The 14,631-nt window shown below is 42.7% G+C and overlaps 1 protein-coding gene across 3 annotated transcripts in view; it reads left to right on the top strand.

Annotated features, from left to right (window-relative positions):
- The window catches only part of LOC310835931 (UDP-N-acetylglucosamine--peptide N-acetylglucosaminyltransferase 110 kDa subunit-like), a 125,179-nt gene that overhangs the window by 31,494 nt on the left and 79,054 nt on the right, over positions 1–14,631 (top strand). For 2 of the 3 annotated variants that reach the window (XM_083720876.1, XM_083720875.1), the window contains exons 4-5: positions 1,730–1,798; positions 5,716–5,832. In XM_083720876.1, coding sequence (XP_083577002.1) covers positions 1,730–1,798; positions 5,716–5,832 — 186 coding nt within the window. The other variant, XM_083720877.1, reaches the window with a different exon arrangement.

Below are 14,631 nucleotides of genomic sequence, written 5' to 3'. Positions count from 1 at the left end.
CATATATTAATCTGGGGCAGCACTTTGGGGGGTCTTAAGTGGGGCTGACTTTGTCCCCATGTTGAATCTGCTGTGTTATTCTTGGTGGTGTTTTCAAGACCTGTCTGTTTCTGCAAGATTCTGATGTTTAAAGGAACCAAGCATACAAAGGATGAAGATAATGAGAGACTGTACAATCTCTATATACAGTGGTCCCTTGGTTCTCAAACTGAATCCGTTCCAGAAGTCTGTTCCAAAACCAAAGTGTTCCAAAACCAAGGCTTTCCCATAGAAAGTGATGCAAAACAGATTAATCCATTCTAGACTTATAAAAACAACCCCTAAAACAGCCATTTAACATGAATTTTATTATCTAATGAGACCATTGATCCGTAAAATGAAAGCATTCATCAATGTTCTGTACTATAAAAGAAATAAGACAGTACCATAGATGATGAAAATTTTTTTAAAAAAATTCCTGACCTTCACTGATGATAGTCATTGTTTGGATAGGGGGCTTTGATCCATTTCTGCAGTCATACAATCAATCAACCATAACAAGCAAAATGAGGCACAGTCAGGAAAATGAAAAAGCCACACAAAAATGCAAAAAATAGCAAAAACAAAAGCACCAAATATCGCCTCAGAACACTGCAATCAGAAATGGAAGGCTTCAATTAGGGGGGGGGGTCTTAAATTAGCTGCTCAAGGATGCAAACGGGATGGGGAAAAACTTACCGTATTTTTTACTCTATTGGACGCACCGGACCATAGGAAGGGGAGAATAGGGGGGAAAAAATTCTCTCGTTTCCCCCCTCAAAAACAAGGTGCATTCAAGGTGTGTTCAAGAGCAGTCCTTGCCGCTGCCCCCCGAGCTTGTGGGGCTGCCGGTGGGGGGAAGCGCTGCTTTCCCCCACCGCCAGCCTTAAAGATCCCTGAAGCCTTTGGTGCGCAGCTGCACTCCAAAGGCTTGAGGCTTCGGGGACATCCTTTGTAGCCTCCACAGGCCCCCGCGGAGGCTTTGCGCAGCCCTCCCAAAGCTGGAACAGCGAGATGGAGGGCTGCGCAGCGCCCCGTCTCGCTGTTTTGGCTTCGAGGACAGCAGGCTGCTGTCCGCAAGCCTTGGGAGCCCGGCGGGAACTCCCGACGGGCTCCGCAGGCTTGCGGAGAGCTGCCCGAAGCCCGAGGTGCACAGCGCTGCGCTCCCCGGGCTTTGGGCTGCAGGCAGCTGCCCGCAAGCCTGCGGAGCCTGGTGGGAGTTCCCGCTGGGCTCCCAAGGCTTGCGGATAGCTTCCTGAAGCCTGGAACGCGAGAGGGGTTGGTGCGCACCGACCCCTCTCGCTCTCCAGGCTTCAGCGAAAGCCTGCATTTGCTCCATAGGACGCACACACTTTCCCCCTTCATTTTTGGATGGGAATAATTGTGTCCTATAGAGCGAAAAGTACGGTAATTACGATGGTGGGGGGGGAAACTTAAATTTGCTGCGTACAGGTAAAATGGATGAAAAAACCCTTAATTATGATGGGGGGGACTAAAATTTGCTGCGCAACAGTAAAAGCGGAAGCTCAGGAGTCCATTCGGCTTCCGAGGCAAAGTTAAAAAACCGGAACACCTCCTTCCGGCTTTGCAGCGTTCGAGTTCTAAGTTGTTCAGGAAGTAAGCTGCTCGAGAACCAAGGCCCCACTGTATATAATCTTTTGATGTCACTATTGCCTCTTTTGGGGACTGATCCGATGCATTTAATTTCCAGGACTTGTACTGCGTGCGTAGTGACCTGGGGAATCTGCTCAAAGCCCTGGGTCGCTTGGAAGAAGCCAAGGTAGGTGTTCTGTAGAATGAGTTTTAAAACATCAGTCTTTTGAGAATGTGAACGCTTGCGCCAAGTCTTCGATGCTCCGCTGATCTGCGAGACTCAAAAGAAATGGCTGAGAAGCCGAAGGCCTTGAATTCCCCCAGCGTAGTTGTGGGGCCAGATCTGGCAAGCCCCCATTAATACTTGTTTTAAGACGTTGAGTCTTGCCGCAGAACAAGACTACCCACTATTGTGATGTGACTCAGGGGCGTCACCATTCTCTGATCTGGAAAGAAACATTCCTTCCAAACTGAGGCTTGCCTGCTGACTTAGTCCGCGGTTCCTGTGAGAAGCAGGCACTCTTCTAAAGTCCTTTGCGGCTTGTAAGTGGAGAAGAACCTTATCGAATGTTTCCTTCTGAATATGGCATTGAAAAAAAGATGATTCTTTAACCTTTTCCCGCCCCTGTCTCCATAGTGGAAGAAAGGCTGGCAAACAGTCCTGGTCCTGGTTTGCTTCTTTCGAACAATCTGTCTTTGTCCAAAGGGTTGAGTGATGTGGCTGGTTTGCTCGGGAGATGAGCTGATCAAAGAAAAATGTGCGGCCGAGAGTGGGAAGGTGGCTTCTAGCAGTCCGGTTTGCAGCCGAGAATTCGAACCCCAAAACGGCTCTCCGCCAAGCGGGGGCTTTCAAACAGGACCCCAAATTGCCTTGTTACAAGCCACCTTACAAAGCTGTGCTGCTGGGGCACGGAGGAACGAGAAGGAGCGCCAGAGGTCCTTCCCTTCCAGCCCCACGCGCCTGCTTCTGAGTGGGGTGCGTCAACAGTGTAGCTTCCAACTGGTTGCCGTTCAGGGCGGGGGGTGGGTGGGGAGAGGAGAAAGCTTGCTTTTCGGGAGAATCCGCTTTCAGGTTCTGGGAACGGACAAATTCCAAGCACCGATTGGGCAGGCAGCCGCTCCGGCCAGTCCCATTGCGTCGACTCTGAATGGGGTGGGGGCATCCAAACGCCTTCTCCAAAGCACCAGGCGGACAGCTAACTCGAATCGCACGCCACCGTGGCTTCTAGCGTGATTGGTCACCGGCCGAGACATCGCGCCTGCCTTAGGTTGCTGACTTCTTTGTTTCAGAGCTCTGGAGAGACACGCCTAGCTTGAAAGTGTTATTCCATTTTTTGCAAGAACTCCATTAAACCAGGGGGGGAAATACATCTATATATATTCTGGACAAACGGCAATGTATTTCTTTGGCCATCAGTGCATTTGCAAGACCAAACCAGCACAATCTTTACCACCTGAATTGAAATACAATTGTTGCAGGAGTTTCGGAGCCTTTCTTCCAGTTTGCTGGTGCCCCCCCATTAACCCCTTTCCCTTCTGCATGCCCCCCCCCCCGTTACAGACCAACCGCCCTCCACCCCCCTGTGTTAAGACATACCCAGAGATTATGGATTGCTTTGTTGGAACTTTTTACTAATGATCTTGTTTTATTTTCTCTCTCGTTTTTGGTTTTCCAACACTGATATTACATTTAGAAGGTTTCAGGTGGGGGAAACCTTTTCCATGCGTAAGGAGAGGGAGCTCGAGGGCTGGATCTAAAGCAGAGACTCTCCTCCTCCTCCTCTTCTTCCAGGAAGGAACGCACCGAAAACTCACATGAGAAATATGGTAACGGGTTTGTAACTGCCACGACAAAAAACATTTGCTCCGTGCCTGAATATTCTGTCCTGTGGCTTTGGAAACTGCTTAAATATTTTCTGTACGAGCGAGTAACGTTAGAGAGCAATTGATAGTCCTAGCCACGTTTCTTCCTGAGAAATAAACGTTAAAAAAGTACCTTAAGATTTAAGAGAGATAATTGGGAAAGGACTTAATTAAAGCATCTAACTCTTCCTGGTGGTTCATTTTTTTTATCCTTTTTTCCTTCTTTGTTTGGATTGCAGCGTTCTGATCTGCCGATGACGCGCTGTGGTCCTGTGGTAGCACAAAGGCGGCGCAGCGGAAACGCGCACTGCGTGTGATGGGGCCCTTGTGAATGGTGGACTAGATGATTCATCTCCACCCGGGCGGCTCCTCCAGGCCTCTTGACGAAATTGGGTTGCGATCCATCGAGGTTTCAGACACAAATTTAAGACCCCCGCCCCCAGTTTTCATGCAGGCCTGTCCGGGAGATGAATCGGTCTGGTTGGCCTCTCACAGCACCCATGGGCGTTGCGGCAAAGCGCGCCGGTTGGCAGCGAGGGTGCGAGCGGCGTGCTGTTAGGGGGCGCTGGCGACTTCTCGCGCTTGCATTGCAGGGACCGGGACCTTTGTACAAAGCTGCCATTTGAGGTTGTGAAGGTAACATTCAGGTGTGTGTCCTGGACAGGTGAGTTCAGGCTCAGAGAGCCAAGTTTTTGTTCTTTGAAAAGAGAGAGAGAGACTGTGTCTTTCATGCGGTTCCCTGGATCTTCTAATTTAATTTCTACTTGCAGTGGTGCCTTGGTTCTCAAACTAAGTCCCTTCTGAAACCAAAGCATTCCGAAACCAAGGACGCCAGCAAGGCTGAACCTTTCTGTAAAAGGGGTACCACGATTCTCAAACTGAATCTGTTCTGAAACCCAGACGTTCTTTCTTTCCCATGGAAAGGAATGCAAAACGGAGCCATCTGTTCCAGGGTTTAAAAACAACCCCTAAAACAGCCATTGAACACGGATTTTGCTATCTAACAAGACCATTGATCCATGAATTGAAAGCAATAATGTACTGTATTATACAATAAATAAAACAGTATTGAAGATGATAAAAATTAAAATTAATTTTTTTTCTTACCTGCACTGATGATAGTCATTGTTTGGATCCATCCATCCATCCATCCATCCATGCATCAGTAGTAAAGTCATCATTTGGATGGGGGGCTTTGATCCCTTTCCGCAGTCAAACAATCAGTCCATCAGTATTTGAACTGGGTTCCACACAGTCACAAAAACAAAGTAATTGAAAAAGCCTCCAAAACAAAAGCACAAAATAAATTACAAAAACAAAAGCACCAAACTTAATCCATTCCAGAAGTCCGTGGCACTTCCGAAACGTTCGGAAAGCAATGTGTTTGAGTAGCAGGAATTTTATGATTCTCAAAAGGAAACCTGCCCTTGTCCATTAGGGCAGTTTATAAAAAACTGCTCCAAAGGTCTTATCTTACTACACTAGGGATTATATAGCTGTTTCTGAAATGTCATGCATATCAGTTAATATCTTGACCCTCCTCCACGAAAAGAGCTGTTTACTTGGCCGTTTTCCTATGTCATGAAGGCTGAAATTTCAATTCAGTGGAGCAGGGTCAAGATATTAACTGATATGCATGAAATTGCATTATATATAATCCCTAGTGTAGTAAGATAAGACCTATGGAGCAGGCATTTTCAATAAAGAAGTTTTGTATTGTCCATATAAAGAGGATGCCAGCAAGGTTGAACATTTCTGTAAAATAAGAATTTTAACGCTTTCTTCCGGGTTTTCAGTGTTTGAGAACCAAGGCACCATTGCAATTTTGACTTAACTGGACAATATTTGGGAGAGACAGGCCCACAGGTCATCTGAAGAGCTACTAGACCTCAGTCGGGATGTTATCCAAACTGTGTTGCAATCCAAACGGTGGCGTATCGCAAGCCAGTTGCGAATCCGAAAGCAGCTTCCCTGGACTTGGCTGAGGAATTGCGCGCTAGGAAAGAATTGCTATATATTGAAGGATCAGCGTAACTGATAATGGTGGATTTGCACTTGGGTCCTGGTTTGCGCCAGCGCAGCTCCATCCGCCAGCAGGCTAGTTTTGGCGCGAGCGAGCCTCTACTGCAGGATCACTTTCGGCCGGTCAGAGGAGGGGGACTAATGGGAATTTTTTTCTTGCTTTTCTTTTGTGCAAATATCCCATTCCCCCTGTACCTACTGCCCCTCGACTCTCCTAAGGCCTGCTACCTGAAAGCCATCGAGACCCAGCCCAACTTTGCAGTGGCGTGGAGTAACCTTGGCTGTGTGTTCAACGCGCAAGGGGAAATCTGGCTGGCGATTCATCATTTTGAGAAGGTAACTGTCCCAGGGGTTCTGGACTCTGTAGACATGGGAAGGCCTGGAAAAATAATAATGATTATAACGATGATGATGATAATCCACTATAAGCCCCATTAATTGGGCTAGTAGTGTTCTCTCTCTCTTTGAAATATATATTTTTTTATTTTTTTCATTCATAACAATCCAATCTAAGCCACTTTAATTGGGCAAGTAGCATTCTCTTTTTAAATCATTTTTTATTAATTTTTTCATCAATAATCCAATCTAAGCCTCATTTGCTGCGGAGACTAATGGCGGTGAGCTCTGTGTCGTCTGCTTAAGGGATGACACGGTCCAGGCAATTAGAGTATTAGGGGTGACCGCCAGGGCTTGGTGCACCCCCGAAAAAAACCCCATGGTGGAGTGGAGGTCGTAGGGGTCCAGCAGAGCGCAATAATTCGTCCCCCCCGAATCCCCCAGCTGTCGTTTTGTGCACGGGGGAAAAGGAGGAGGCTTGAGTCCACTCACGGCTCCAACGCACTCTTCTACTGAAGCCACATACCACCACAGAAGCAGCGGATTTTCCAATTAGAGGTAAAAGCCAAATAAAGCTTTAAAAAAGAAGAATTAGGATTAAATTGACTGATTTGGTAAAACAGAAGCCAAAAAGAAAGTCAGCTTCCGATTTCTGCGGACAGGCTCTGCAAGGGACTTTTTTGTGAATGGGAGACAGATAGGCATTTACAGCCATGGAGATTTTGTAAGGGTTTGACTTGGACTTTTGCGACTGTTTCCTTCTTTTGGATATACTTTAGAAACAGTTGTGTCAAGTTACCCGGGTGGGGGGGGGGGAGGGATACAAATTAACAGCTGGAGAGAACTTGACAGATTGATACCTTTGGCAGAGTAGGAAGCAAAAAGACGGGGGGGGGGGGGGAAGGCTGTGGAAATACGAGCTTTTAATCCCAGTCCTGGAACTTGGAGGCATTAAATTGGGGCTAAGCAGGAGAACTCTCTACCTTATTGAGGGAGAAATTCCTAAAGGAGGAAGGAGAACCTGGAATAGCTTTGGAATTAACATCAGTGCCTTTAGAAGACCAGGGGATTTAAGAAATACTACCTGTCAAAAAAGACTTGAACACTTCAGCATATATGGGACTTATATATAAAGCCAAAAAGTTGGAAAAAATTGGATTACAAAATACTAAAGAACAGTTTACATGGACGTGGAATTGGACATGGACTTTTAGTTTGAAAGTACAGCCTGGATTTATAAAAAGTTGGACTATTATTTCCCACCATCTTCTGGAAAATGAAAGGACAGGACTGAAGAGAAGTATATGATTTTATATTAATTTTATATGTCGGCTGGATTGGGACTGGTCTTGTTTGTTTGATTGAGTTGATTTGACTTGGAACTGTTTTTTCTTTCTGTTTTTTAAGGGCTTGGGTATAAGAATTGCTACTTTCTGTATTTTATACAGTGAGATATAATTTTATATCCTTCCTTTGTCTGTTCTTGGGCTGTTTTATGTTTTTTTGTCTGTTTTTGGTTTACTGTCTTGAGGGATTGCTAGGAGAGGGAAGGTTGCTTAAAGGGAAATAAAAAATTCATGGTTCAGTCTGGGAGTGCGAAAGTATTTACACTTCTGTGCTGAGCCAGGAAGCGCAGGTGTGGCCTTGAAGAGTTCAAAACAAGAGTGCCGAACTGTGGGAAAGACTGCTGGGTAAGCAACAGGCAGCAGCGGTTACTAGGAAATCGGCTATGGACAAAAGACAAGCAAGTGTGCAGGAAGAGACATTAGAAAAGTAGGGAAAGCAGAACATACTGATTTCCTTACACAACAGTTTATGGAATTCAAGAAAGAGATGGTTCAGTCAATGAAAAGTTTTACTCAACAAGTGCATATGGATATGGAGAAATCTAATAAATTGTTGACAGAACAAGTGCATAGGGATATGGAGAACTCCCAACAAGTTACTGACAGAACAATTTGGAAAATTAGGTGAAAAGGTCAATAATTTAGAAAGCAAAGTGGATAAATTGGAAAAAACTACTGAGGAGTTAGGGCGCTTGAAGGAGGAACAAAAAGCAGTCATGGGGACAGTGGGAGGACTACAAGAGAAGCAAAATGAGTCAGAAGATCAAATCCTCCTTTTACAGCTAAGGACAGTAAGAATAAGAGGCCTACCAGAATCAGAGACAGAACAGAATTTAGATCCATATGTTACACAGACTATTGCAGAATGGAGAGCTGTTTCAGAGTAAAGACGAGAGAAAGTAGACTGAGAAAGTGGCCAGGAGATGTCCTATTAACACTAGTTTAAAAAAAATAATGAAGGATGCAATCCTTCAAAAATGTTTTGAGGACAGTCTGCTGGTTGCTGAACAGAAAGTTGACATTTTTTGGGAAATTGCACTGAAATTGAGACTTAGGAGGCATAAGTACTGTTTTTTTAGCAACAGCATTGAAGAGGGTGGACATCAGGTATAAATGGGAATATCCAGAAGGGATTTCATTCACATTTATGAAAGAAAGATACAGGTTGACAACAGAATACCAGGCCAAAGAATTTTTTGGAAAACATAGGAGAGACTTAGACCCTGGACATGACACGAGAACAGACCCAATAGCAGAACAAAGAGCTGCTTTGGAGCGGCTGTCGTTGGAATGAGTAACAGGTGGAAAAACAGATATTGTAACTGACTCTGATAATGGCCAATCTTAAAATATTGAGCTGGAATGTGAACGGTTTGAACTGCAAAGCTAAACGTAACAGGATTCAACTGTAATTTTAAAACAAAAACTAGATATAATTTGTCTTCAAGAAACACACATTGCAAGAAAGTATAAAAGAGTTTTAATTAATAAAATATTAGGATTGGACTTTATCTTGGCGGATAAAGCAAAAAAGAGAGGAGTAATTTTTTACATTATTCCTGCATTAGAACCCAAATTGATTCAGAAGGATGAGAAAGGTAGGATTTTAATAGTACAAATAAAAATTCAGGGAGAGAAGGTGATCTTGGTGGGAATTTATGCCCCCAATGAGAAAAAAGCAGGTTTTTTTAAAACAAAAAATGGAAACTTGAATTTGCAGACCAAAAGATGATTTTAATGGGAGATTTAGAGGTGAAACTCGGAAAATTAGAAACTCATGGAAAAGTTCATTTATTTCAGTAATTCAACTTAAAAGGTGAAACTAATATATGAGATAGACTCATGGCATGCAAGGCGAGATATGTCAAGCCTTTATTTGTTATAATTGTGATGAAAACCCCAAATTAACAATCTCAGAAAATTAGAATATTAAATGAAATCAGCAAAACAAGGACTGCAAATAGAGCTATATTGGACCTCTGAGAAGTAGACGCATGCACATGTACTCAGTACTTGGTTTGGGCTCCTTTTGCATCAATTACTGCCTCAGTGCGGCGTGGCATGGATGCTATCAGCCTGTGGCACTGCTGAGGTGTTATGGAAGACCAGGGTGCTTCAATAGCAGCCTTCAGCTCTTCTGCATTCCTCGGTCTCATGTCTCTCATCTTTCTCTTGGCAATGCTCCATAGATTCTCTATGGGGTTCAGGTCAGGCGAGTTTGCTGGCCAATCAAGCACAGTAATCCCATGGGCATTGAACCAGGTTTTGGTACTTTTGGCAGTGTGGGCAGGTGCCAAAGTCCTGCTGGAAAATGAAGTCAGCATCCCCATAAAGCTCGTGTGCGGAAGGAAGAATGAAGTGCTCCAAAATCTCCTGGTAGACGGCTGCGTTGACCCTGGACTTAATGAAGCACAGTGGACCAACACCAGCCGATGACATGGCTCCCCAAATCTCTTTTCTGATGAGAGCAGCTTTTGCATCTCATTTGGAAACCAAGGACCCAGAGTCTGGAGGAAGAATGGGGAGGCACACTTGTGTCCCAGATGCTTGAAGTCCAGTGTGAAGTTTCCAGTCTGTGTTGATTATTAGATGATCAAAAATTTATGGAAGTTAAAAACTGAGTGATTATTTTGAAATAAACATTCAGAGACAGACAAAATTGCAGATGATCTGGGACACAAGGCGGTAATGAGGGGACTGTTTATACAACAAAACTCATTTTAAAAAAATTGAAAGAAAAAAGGAAGAAAGAGGTTTTGGATGAAATTGTGGATAAGGAGAAACAATTGTCAAAGAAAGCAAATAGAGAGTCAGTTAAACAGGCAATTAGAACATTACAAACTCAATACACTATGATAGTTAATGAGGAAATTAGCTGGAAAATAAAAAGAATGAAACAAAAATATTTTGAGCATGCCAATAAATCAGGAAAACTGCTAGCGTGGCAGTTGAAGAAAAGTGAACAAAGAAACTCCATAAACAAAATTAACATAAATGGAAAGATCACAGATAAGATGAAAGAAATAAGAGCAGCATTTGTAAAATATTTCTCAGAATTGTAAAGGAAAGGGAAGGATTTTTTTTTTAATTGAGGATTATATTAAAAGTAGTAATCTGCCAAAAATAAGAGGAACAAATGGTGATCTTAAATACTCAAATAACAGTTCAAGAAGTGTTAGAGGCAATAAAGTGGACAAAAAATGGCAAATCTCCAGGTCCAAATGGATTAACAGCAAAGTATTATAAAAAAATAAGTGAACAATTGGTAAACCCATTGAAAGATGTCATGAATGAGATTTTAAATACAGGTGAAATTCCAGAAACATGGAAAGAAGCCTACATCACAGTAATTCCAAAACAAGATTCAGATTTGCTGCAAATTAAAAATTACAGGCCTATCTCATTGTTAAATAATGATTATAAATTATTTGCAAACGTTTTAGCTAATAGAATTAAAAAAATATTAAATGAGTACATACATCAAGATCAGGCAGGATTCCATCCAGGTAGACAAACGAAAGAATATAAGAGAGGTTCTGAATGTAATAGAATACCTGGAGGTCAAAAATGAAAAGAAAGCAGCAATGATGTTTATAGATGCCGAAAAAGCCTTTAACAACGTCTCTTGGAATTTCATGACAAATTACTTGAAGAAATTAATTGTGGAATTTATTTTTTAAAGGGAATACAAGCAATATATTCAGAACAAAAAGCTAAATTAATTGTATATCAGGTGATAGCGGATGATTGTAAGATACATAAAGGAACTAGACAAGGATGTCCACTATCACCACTCTTGTTCATTCTGGTCCTGGAAGTACAGTGGTACCACTGGAAGTACAGTGGTACCTCAGGTTAAGAACTTAATTCGTTCTGGAGGTCCGTTCTTAACCTGAAGCTGTTCTTAACCTGAAGCACCACTTTAGCTAATGGGGCTCCTGCTGCCCCCGCGCCGCCACCATGTGATTTCTGTTCTCATCCTGAAGCAAAGTTCTTACCCCAAGGTACTATTTCTGGGTTAGCGGAGTCTGTAACCTGAAGCGTCTGTAACACAAGGTACCACTGTACTTGCTAGAAGTATAAGAGCAGACAAAGAGATCACTGGGATAAAAACTGGGAAAAATGAGTTTAAATTGAAAGCATATGCTGATGATTTAGTGATTACAGTGGAAGACCCCAAAAATTCACTCCCTAGAATCATAGAAAAAATCAAAAATTTGGGGAAGTGGCAGGATTTAAATTAAATAGAAATAAAACTAAGTTATTAGTAAAAAAAATTGAAGGAAGAAGAGGAAAAAGAGTTGGAGCAAAGCATTGAGATAGAAGTCCATAAAAAAGTAAAATATTTAGGGATTTGGTTAACTGCAAAAAATATAAACATTAATAAAGATAATTATGAAAAAATTGGCTTGAGATGAAAAGAAATTTAGAAATATGGAGCAGAATGTGTCGCAAATTCCTTGCGACACTTTTAGCAGAAACGCTCAGAGTCCCAGGTTTTTCCCAGTGCAGTCTTTTTAATGTGAGCTATATACAGGTATTTACAAAAACAGTCCATACAGAGTACCTGCTCCTTAAGGCAAACGAATACTCTCCACCACAGCATCACCACACCACAGCACAACCACCATACAACCACTGTTAAACAGGCTTTCCTTTTTAAAACAGGTGATAGCCAATCACACTAATCACACTCCTGCTGAGTCACTCTGACCCAGCACTTCACAGAGTATTGCATCATCCTGTTGAAGCCTGCAAACTTACTCAGTATCCTGCGAATCCCAACACTCCTCCTTAAGTCAAAGGCTTGAGACCTAATAATTCTCTTAAGTCTTGAAATTTAGGACCATCCAAACATTTTGTATACAAATCCGCCACATTACATTTTGTGTTACAATGCTGTTCCTTTAACACATTTCTTTCCAAAGCATTTTTAACATTTCTGTAACTTATAGCAATATGTTTACTCTTGCTTTTAAAGTTCTGTTGGTTAGCAAGCTGTTGTGCAGGCATGTTGTCACTTAGCACAGTGATTGACATTTCAGAAGGTATTCCAAGTTCTTTTGTTAGACAAGCAAACCACTCTATTTGTGACACACATTCGCTTATGGCTGAGTACTCTGCTTCACAAGTACTTGTGGCAACAAACGTTTGTTTCTGGGATTTCCACTGAACCAGGGCATTTCCAATATATATGGCATAGCCAGTGGTAGACTTTCCATTTTCTCTGTCCCCCCAGCTGGCATCAGCGTATGCATACACTTGCTGATCATATCCTGTATCCAGCATCAGTTTGTAATCTTTTGTGCCTTTCAGATGCCTTAGGATTCTTTTAAGTGCTACCCAATCTCTCTGAGCCGGGTCTGCACTTCTTTGGCTTAACATGTGCACTGCCAATGTTATGTTGGGTCTTGTCCAACAACTTAAATATAACAGAGAACCCAACAGAGAATGAAATGCTGTTGCATTCTCACATTTTTGCCCTTCTGGTTCATTTTTGTACTGGGTAGTTATGGGAGTGTCAACCTCATTTGCCCTCTCCATTCCATATGTCTTCAGTAACTTTTCAATTTTTTCCTTCTGACTCAGAGAGTAGACTCCCTCTTCATTTCTCTGAACCTCTACTCCTAAGTAATTCTGAATCTCTCCCAAATACTTCAGTTTGTATTTGTTACCTAGGCTGTTTATAAACCAAGACACTTGCTTTTGTGTAGTTGTTATTAGACAGATATTGTCAACATACAAAAGTAAATAACAAACACTTCCTTGCACCATTGCTGAATATAAACAGGAATCAGCCAGGCTTTGTTTGAATCCCATCTTTTTCAAAGTTGTGTCTATGCATTCATGCCATAGACGTGCACTTTGGTGTAAACCGTATAGTGCCCTTTTCAGCTTTAACACCATGCTGTCTTTTTCCAGCTCATAACCTGGTATTTGCTGTAAATACACCTTGGCGTCAATAGGAGCATTTAAATATGCTGAGGCAACATCAAAATGATTAACTTTTAACCCCCTCAGACTTGCCATTGCTAAAACTGATTTTACTGTTTCAGCCTTTGCTGTTGGGGCAAACACTTCATCATAATGTATCATTTTCCTTTGTGTAAAGCCCCTTGCAACCAACCTGGCTTTCCTCTGACAACTACCATCAGCCAGCTTTTTCACTTTAAAAACCCACTTACAGCTTATGGGCTTTTTACCTTCAGGCAATTCTGTAGGTACAAACACATTGTTGTTTAGCAGAGAGTTATACTCTGCCTGCATTGCCTTTAACCACGCCTCTTTCTCTAGAGTAGGTAACTCTTGCACTTCTTCAACGTTTTCTGGCTCAGTTACACAAACCTGGTTTATGGTGGCTGGGAACCCATAACGGTCTGGAGGTTGACCTTTATTACTTCTTGTAGACCTCCTTGGTTCATTAATCTCACCCCCTGGGCTACCTTCAGGACTGCTTTTGGGGTGGATTGATTCTGTAGATCTACCTCCTCCTGTCCCTGTTGCACTTTCTTTTCCCCCCTGCTCCATACTAGCAGCTGGAGAAAAATGCTCAACCTTTACCTCCTCTCTTTCAGTTTCTCTGGGAGAGCTGCCAATTCTTAGCTTTGTTTCAGCTGCCTTATCAGGTACGCTCGGCAGTAAAACTTTTTCTGGCAGCAGGTTTGCATGTATCTTGGGCCAATTTCTTTGCTCATTAAAGCTGGCTGATCGACTATAACTCAAAAGATTTTTATCATCTTCAACCCTGTAGGCTTTGGTACCACTTTCATACCCAAGAAACAGCAACTGCTGTGCCCTTTTCCCACCTTTTCTTCGGTTCTTTACAGGTATGTCAACCCACGCCTTTGTCCCAAAGATTCTCAAATGTTGCAAACTGGGACTTTTGTTATAGAGAATCTTATAGGGTATGTCATCTAGTACCCTTGACCACAAGCGATTCCAAATATAATTCGTGGTCTTAATACTCTCAGCCCAGTACTTAATTGGAAGATTTGCATCTGCTAACAATGCTTTCATTTGTGTCTGCAAGACACCTCCCCTGCGCTCTGCTACTCCGTTCTCCTGAGGCGTTGCCACATTGGTAAGCCTATGTTTAATCCCTTGGGAACGCAACCAGTTTCTTAGGGAGCTTGCCATAAACTCTCCTCCCCTGTCTGTCTGAATAGAGCACACATTTTCGCCAAGTTGCCTTTCTACCCTTCTTACCCAGAACTTCAAAGTTTGGGCAACGTCAGACTTTTGCTTTAATGGATAGACCCAGCCAAATCTAGAATAGTCATCCACTAGGATCAAACAGTACTTGTTATAGGAGACACTTGGTGGAAAAGGACCAGTTACATCAGCATGAATCAACTCCAGTGATTTTTTGGTTTCTCTCAGGCTTGCTCTTGCTACTGGGCAAGCCCTGCTTTTAACCTCCTTGCAGATGTTACAGTCTAAGTAATTATCACAA

This window comes from Podarcis gaigeae, assembly GCF_964106915.1.
Source record: "Podarcis gaigeae genome assembly, chromosome: W".
Classification (NCBI taxonomy): Eukaryota; Metazoa; Chordata; class Lepidosauria; order Squamata; family Lacertidae; genus Podarcis; species Podarcis gaigeae.
This window is presented reverse-complemented; position numbering and strand designations above follow the sequence as displayed.